Below are 8454 nucleotides of genomic sequence, written 5' to 3'. Positions count from 1 at the left end.
AAATTGATAGCATGTTAGCATTAAATACAAATGTTGGAAACCACAAACTAAGTGAAGCGTTTGTCTTTTCCGAAGTCCTTGCAGTACATGTAATTAACCGGCTTGAAATCCTCTGTCCCAATTTTCCTGTCTCTCTCCTGTCTCCCATTAGTATATTGACACTTGTCCTTCCACGTCACCACACTTACCAACTACTTAACAGGGTTAAGCATTTAAAGTGTTTATTATTTTTTTAATTAAAATATAGACTAATATTAACACCTCTAAGGACGAACCCAGATGATGAACCTCATCATCTACTTTCCTCCAAGGGATCAAAGACAGGAGATCTAGTTCAAGAAGCTCTTCTTCCTTAGCAACATGATTTCTTAGAGAAAAGAACTGTCTACTCTTTGTACCAGCAACAATTTGTCAAATGCAAATTCCCAATTCACAATCCCCAATCCAATCATTGTCATGATGCACTATGCATATCTGTTGGAGAGGAAAGATCTCACATTGGAAAAGTGACAAATAAAATATAACTTATAAGTGGGTGGATCTCACCCAATTGTACCGAGGCCTTTTGTGATTAAAACCCAACACCTAAAGGGTGGTTAAGTTGGGACAGTATCGGTACAATGGTGGGCCACGGGCCACGGGCCACGCTTGTCGCTGTTTAACAATATCATCCTCAATCAAAGCTTTTGTGACCATGAAATTCAAACAAACCCATCAGTTATGATCTTCTTCTTGCCAAAAAAAAAAATTATGATCTTCTTTAACACGGATTTGGGTATTAACAAAGCCAAACTAAATTTCATGTTGGTCATTATTCCAACGCACACTTTGGAGACCTAATTAATCAATGGTCTTCACTCCGGCTCGTCAACGAGCTCGCATTCTTTTCCAACTAAGAAAGTAGGATTTGATCTGGGTTCGTTCAAAGAAGAAAGTTGGATCTGATCTGGGTTCGATTCGATCTATATTCGTCCTAATCTATACATATTGTTCTTCAATATTGGTTTATATTTTAATTAATTATTATCAGAAAATAATAGATTTTCTCAAATGCTTAACTCTGTCAAGTAGTTGGTTAGTGTAGTGACGTGGTAATACAGGTGTCAATACACTCGTGGGAGACAGGGAGAGAGACGGAGAAATTGGGACAGACGATTTCAAGCCATTAACCAGTTTAAGATCTTGGTTTTAGTGACCTTAGATTTTGTTTTAGGAGAAAAGATTTCTATTTTCATCGAATGAAGTTGAAATTAATATGAAAGTGGTAAGGTGAGTAGGAGCGAACTACTATATCAGGACAGTTGAGTGGTATTTTTAAAAATTTACAGGGGTTGCACTATCTTTTTGTTTCTTGAGGTTAAGAGACCGGGTACCGTAACTCGCATTATAAAAATAATAAAAAAAAGGTATTTTTGCGGAATCCATTACAAAGGGGTAAAAAAAAAGTTAACTGAATGACCAATAAAAACAAATAAAGTCTATGTGAAAACCAATCACATTAGTCTGGACTTGACGTGGTGGTTACTGGAGTCGTACAATAAATTTTCACGCGCATGAAAAAATTATTGTCAATTATAGTTTGATATACACTCTTCCGATTAGATTTATTTCATGGAATCTCTTAGTATAAACAAAGTAATGAAACCATAACTTACAGGCCAAAAGTCTTGCCTAATTTTATCCAAGTCGTAGTCGTTGCATTAGAAAATGAATATTGATCTAATAATGAAACCTCTCAAATGCTTATAAAAAGCCCCTAACACCATCACTAAGAGCCGCACAAATACCCTAAAGCACAAACAGAAAACATGGGCTTTCAATTCATCATCTTCTGCCTTCTGTTCTTAGTGGTAACTTTTACTTCTCACAAAGAAAATTACTGTTCTACACTTTAATTCTTAATTAGCAGCTATTATAAAAGGAAATTCAGCTGGCTTTTTTCACACTATCAGTTCTCTACATTTGCACTTTTGTGACCACTGGTTTTCTTTTTTTATATAAAATTACTAATTTAGAATATGAAAAGTGCTCATATCCAAAATGAGCGTTTGCGCATTGCCCCTATAGGGAAATTATTACATTGTTTTACGGCAATTGCAATTACAATTAGTGCAGTTTTGCTTTTTGACAAAGAATTCATTTCCTTTTTAATTTTTTGTCTCATTCCCTTTGGCCAAATAGTCATTCATTACCTAGTAGGACATTAATCTCGTCATAGTTTCTAATATCATATTTTTACCACCTGATTATTGTTTTATAATGAATCCAATATATGGTTGTTTGGAGTGGGACAAATCACAAATATTATGATTTGAAATTAGGGTTAGATTCATTGGGATATATATTTGGCTATTTGCGAGGGGGCACAACAGCAAATACCCCACTTAACCTCACAGTGTGTGATTATTCGCATGCTAAGCTCTTATCAATTAAGGATACATTGTTGTAGGAGCTAACAAGAAAATAAAATCATCACTGGCCATTTCTTAAAATAGAACCTCAAATTTGTGTTTGTTAATTGCAGTGTCCTTATGCCAGTGGAGCATGGGACGTAAGCACAAAACAAGTGGAGATCAATAGCGAGCCCTACGTCACAAATTATGGAGCTAGGAAAATTGTCAAAGAGTTGGAGGTGAGTGAGCCTTATATGACCAATTATGGTGGCAGAAAAATTGTGAAAGAGGTGGAGATAAGTGTGCCTTACATGACCAACTATGGTGCTAGAGAAAGTGTGAAAGAAGTGGAGAAAAGCGAGCCTTACATGACCAATTATGGAGCTAGAAAAATTGTGAAAGAAGTGGAGGTAAGAGAGCCATACATGACCAACTACGGAGCTAGAGAAAGTGTGGAAGCGGTGGAGGTAAGAGAGCCTTACATGACCAACTATGGAGTTAGAGAAAGTGCAGTGGAGGAAAGGGGAGCCTTACATGACCAACTATGGAGCTAGAAAAAGTGTGAAAGAAGTGGAGGTAAGAGAGCCTTACATGACCAACTATGGAGCTACAGAAAGTGTGAAAGAAGCTGAGAAACCTTACATGACTAACTATGGAGCTAGAAAAAGTGTGAAAGAAGTGAAGGCAAGAGAGCCTTACATGACCAACTATGGAGCTACAGAAAGTGAGAAAGAAGCTGAGGAGCCTTACATGACCAATTATGGAAATAAAGAGGCTTCTTACATTACCCAATATGGAAACAAAGAAGACATAAAAGAAACAGAGGCTTCTTACATAACCCAGTACGGAGACAAAGAAGCTGAGGCTACTTACATAAATCAGTACGGAAACAAAGAAACTGAGGCTTCTTACATAACCCAGTATGGCACACAAGGAGGAGAAAACAAAGTACAGAAGCCAGTTCCATCCGCCCATGAGCACCATGATCATATGCATGCACATTCATCATCTCGCAATGAGGCACACGAGCAAGGCTTTTTCACTTTGGTTGATTTCCATAAGGGGAGTACAATGCCACTCAACTTCCCAAACCAAGACCATTCTCCTTTCTTGCCTAAGAAAACAGCTGATTCCCTTCCATTCTCAACATCACAACTCCCACACCTTCTCCAACTCTTCTCGATCCCACGCGATTCTCGTGACGCCAAACACATGGCGTACACACTTGATCAATGCGAGCAAAAACCCATCAAGGGTGAGACCAAGTTTTGTGCTACTTCGCTAGAGTCAATGAATGATTTCGTTCACAAAATCATTGGTTCTGGGAACAAATTCAATATTATCTCCACGACCCACCCCTCAACCTCAACCTCCATTACACAGAAGTACACGATTCTGGAAGAACCTAAACAAGTCATAGCTTCCAAAATGGTCTTTTGCCATCCGGTCCCTTATCCTTACGCTGTTTTCTTTTGCCATCACTTTGAGAGCGACACCAGGTTCTTCCGGGTCTCACTAGGAGGTGAGAATGGAGATAAGGTGGAAGCCGTAGCGGTTTGCCACATGGACACTTCTGATTGGGATTCTAAGCTCAGTCTGTTCCGCAACTTGGGTATCAAAGCTAGTGCCTCCTCTCCGGTGTGCCATTTCTTCCCGGAAAATCATCTTGTTTGGATTCCATTCCCAGCAACAGCTACTGCTTGATCATTTTATTTGTCTTGATCACTAGTCTAAGTCGTGTATCATATGTCCTGTCGTGTAGGTGTCGAATAATGAGTACTTACCATGCATATGCTCTGGTAATGTAGTCAAGAATTCTGGCTAATGATCCATCTACCTTTTAATTTGTTGTTTGTATGAGCAAGTGCCATGTTAAGATGATGACCTCAAGCACCTGGAGGTTTCTCGTGTACAAAGAAATCCCGAACTTGTACACATTTTTCAATGCATTTCTCAAATCTTCTCTTTCCACGTTTATGTTTTAACTAGGCTATGCCATGGGCCTTCAAAGATACGTTAGCACTCCCAGTGATGTTCTTATCTATTTAACCAAATACCAGCTGACAATATTAACCCCAATAAGTAGTTTTTTTCATGCATGGTAATTTGTCCAATAAAAATCAATGTGTCATGTACCACGTACTCGGAAATTTAATTTAAATTTTTTCTCAAGATGGGACAAAAGCAGCAAAACTAATCAACCAGATAATTAGTCAGACATATCCGAATTAATTACGTTCTTGTATGATCTCACTAAGGGTGCTCAAGGCATTTAGCATTCAAAACTACCTAGATATATCAAAAAACCAAGTTGAATCCCAATAGGTTCAACGCAACCAAATTCATCCAAACAAATCCTTCCACAATTGCAAAATTCAAATCTTTCATTGGGTTCGTTACTCATTGAACTTGTTCACAAGATATATTGAAAGAAACACGCAATCACATATATTCAATCTCTACATAATTTGGATCATGCACTGTTTGCGGGTAATAGTTGGTTGTAATTAAGATTTATATTATAAATTAAACAGCTTTAACTCCTTAAAAATGGTGTTAATTAGTAAAGTATGTTCGATGAAAATGACATTCAAAGTTGACAGATTTTCAAATAGATGAACACAATATTTTCAATCTTTTAACTTTGATCATTTTATTTTTAAAAGGAAGTTACAAATAATAAACTACTCATAAAAACACAATAGAAAGAGGTAGATAATCTCAATACTCATACCGTTGATAGCACTAGAAACCAAAAAAAAAAAAATACACTCTCTAAAACTATGGCAATAAAATATGTAAACACGGAACTCATACAAACTGACTCAGAGGCACTTCAAAAAAAAAGATTAAATAAAAGAGGATAAATGATCTCTACTTTGACTATTTTTTTTTTTTCCATAAATTATCTTTGATACAAGTCATTGAAAAAAGACTTATATATGCCGTGAAATTCAGATCACATGCATTTCACTGTGACTATATTTATATATCCAGGTTGTTACTCCACAAATCATTATATTAAGTACGTACTGAAGGAATGGATGGATTTCAAAACTTTTTAATTAGTGCGGAATAAGTTTAACAATTAAACTACTAACTAAACATAAAATCCATTCCTTTAACCCATGATCTTGGCTTATTGTGATATGTATATAAACATAGCATGCATGGTAAGGAAGAACAAAGAGGGAGTTTCTGTTCTACTCACCCTTGGAGCGTGATTTTAATCCGATCCAAGTGAACCACCAAAGTTCCTCTCCTTGATCTCTCCTTGTGTGTGTTTCCTCCACCTTGAAGCACCTTGAATTAAGAACTCCTTCTTATACTCCTTCTTGTGCTTGTAATCTCCTCCTTGATGTAACAAGTAAAGCCACAAAAATATATGGCCTCTAAGGATCTTCACCAAGTGAATCAAGAGATGAAGAAAGATGAAAGAAAAGAAGAAATTATGCAAGTGTTCTTCTTTCCTTTAATTTCTGAAAAATGGACCAAGAGAGAACTCTCTTTCTCTCTCTCTAATCTGAAAATAATAGTGTGGAGACACTCACTTTTCTTTGTCCATGCTTTCCCTTTTATATAATAGGAAATAACTCCAATTACTAAAAGAAAAATATTGACTTTCATAAAGCCAATATTTTGGCTGGTCCATACATGTTATTGGGCACTAAAAATGTGTCTTGGGCTTTCATTTAAATCTCATTTAGTGAAGCCCAAGTCCACACCAAAAAACCCGACAATCGTTTAGGCCCAATAGGTTCGGTTTTACCCGAAAATCCTAATTGTGTTCAAATAATAAATCTAATTAATTATTTGCTCATAACCAACTCTTGTTTAATCTTCTTCATATACAATCTCAATGATCCACTTATATGGTGTGCGATCTCTTAGGTTCTAATTAACAAGGCAGTGAAGTTTATAGAAACCATTCTATTTTGTTTACGAATCAAAAACTCCATTTTTGATTCTCCCTTGTTATTAGGATAATAAATGTTTATTAATCCTCGGGGACTTCACAAGTCATGAGTGACGTCTTGCAACATATCATGACTACCCTAGTTAATGTAGAATGACAAAGAACCTATTCAATTGGAATTACAATACAATACGGTCCTTCTCTTACACTATGTTCTAAATCACATCATCGGGGTATGGAATTGATATGTCAATCCCCTAATGTGATTTTCATTCTTATGTGATTCTTAGAATGTGATTAAAAACTCCTTTTTAAATCTCATTCAATGCTTTGGCCAAAGACTCATTGAATCACATCTTTGAACATACACCTTATTTACTTAAGGATAGAGATTCCTTGTTGTACACTCACATGTCTCCATGACCGAATTGATTATACCAATGAATGCATCTATTATATCCATTAAGGGACACAATGTTATTGCATCATCAAGAGATAATCCATTCACTCATAAGACAACTATGGTGTCTCAGGTCAAAGGACTAATTTGTATTATTGCAATTTAGAGTTCAAGTTTGACATGTAAGTAAGACTCCATACAAGAACTCTAATGATCGCGTTCAGTATACTCTTTAAGTTAAGAGCACCCACATACTTGTATTAGTGTCTCTACACAAATGACAAGAGACATATCATCCTCCATATTGAGAATACATAGTATGTGCTAGTCTTTCCGGATTATCAATGTCCAAGTGATAATCCTATGACTAGGAACCTTTTAGGATAAGAGTGTGAAAGAGTAAATGTCTCACACATCTAACTCTTTAGATTACTTTCTCTTTAACTCATATTCCTTGGACCTTGTTCAATCAAATATTAAGTATAAGCAATGAACAATAAACTTGCCCTTTTGAATAATAATAATTACAATAATAATTACATCAAAATGATTGTTTTAGGACACAATTCCTTCACGTACACCACACATGATTTTCAGCGAGACATTAATACATTTACAGCACACATACACCAAGAGAAAGGAGCCATGCCAAAGAATTAATTAAGAACCCAGTAAACAACCCAAGGAAGAAGGAAAAAAAACAACAAACCGGGAAGGAGAAACTCCAGAACCCAGAAGCTGAAAATATATAAGCTAAACAAGCACACTAACAAGAGAACTACCACGTACAGGTGGTTGAGTTGATAAGAGCCTCCAGGTGTGGAACCCCCACACCCGGGTTCGAATTCTGCCGACGCTGATTGAATTTAAATCACAATCTATTCTTAGTGGCCAGGTAGGCAAAAACGTTCTAACATGATCTCGCGGCACGGATTAGTATCTAGGCCTAAGAATCCTTTGAGGAACCTTGTAATCTTGATAAAAAGCACACTAACAAGGGAGGACATTCCATGCTTGAGCAACTTTTACCCTGGCTTCAGTAGTCAGTGGATTTGACAGACAAAGAGCATAATCTACTTCTGACAGTATAAATATACCCTTCAAAATAACAGAAGGAGCTAGGGTTTCGTTTGCTAGCAAACTACGATTGTTACTGCTCATTTGATAGTTTTCTCAAGGGCCTTTGACGGCTCATTTGTCGATCAGTTCTCACAGTGCAACAATCATAAGTCCTATTCATTTAAGCATCGCAAGAGAACCTTTAGTAAATGAGCTCCCACCTAGTGCACAATCATCTGACTGGTAATGGTCAAATTAATCTACGGTACTAATTAATCACGTCTATCAAATGCTGAGTTTCATACACAACGAATGTGCTAGCTGACACACTGGATTAGCTTTCATTTTTAACTGATTATCCGAATTATGATTAATTAAGATCTAATGCATCTCCATATATAATTATATTGTGCCTGCATTGTGGTAGAGTTTCAGAATACAATACTTAGCGAGTGGGGAGTGGTGAGTGGTGAGTGGCTTAAGTCTAAAGTCACGTACGATTACGAGTCAATTACGTACAACACATTTAATCTTCTGTGCACTACTTTTGATGCGCATATTTTTACAAATGAAGTTTAGTCTCGTTTGACTAGCGGATGTGAGGTCTTGAGAAAGGAAATTTATTAATTTTTTATGTTTGTAAGCACAAAGGAGAAATTTTAAATACACACCTAAACTACTTAGAG

The 8454-nt window shown here is 36.5% G+C and overlaps 1 protein-coding gene across 1 annotated transcript; it reads left to right on the top strand.

Annotated features, from left to right (window-relative positions):
• The first annotated feature begins 1789 nt into the window (after positions 1 to 1789).
• Positions 1790 to 4272, top strand: LOC133741115 (BURP domain protein USPL1-like). The gene is made up of 2 exons (XM_062169062.1): positions 1790 to 1850; positions 2525 to 4272. Exon 2 carries the CDS (start codon positions 2886 to 2888, stop codon positions 4095 to 4097), a length of 1212 nt encoding a protein of 403 aa, XP_062025046.1. The 5' UTR covers positions 1790 to 1850; positions 2525 to 2885; the 3' UTR covers positions 4098 to 4272.
• The last annotated feature ends 4182 nt before the right edge of the window (positions 4273 to 8454 follow it).

The sequence above is a fragment of the Rosa rugosa genome, chromosome 3, assembly GCF_958449725.1.
Source record: "Rosa rugosa chromosome 3, drRosRugo1.1, whole genome shotgun sequence".
Taxonomy (NCBI): Eukaryota; Viridiplantae; Streptophyta; class Magnoliopsida; order Rosales; family Rosaceae; genus Rosa; species Rosa rugosa.
Note: the sequence above shows the minus strand (reverse complement) of the source record. Positions and strands in the feature narration are given on the sequence as shown.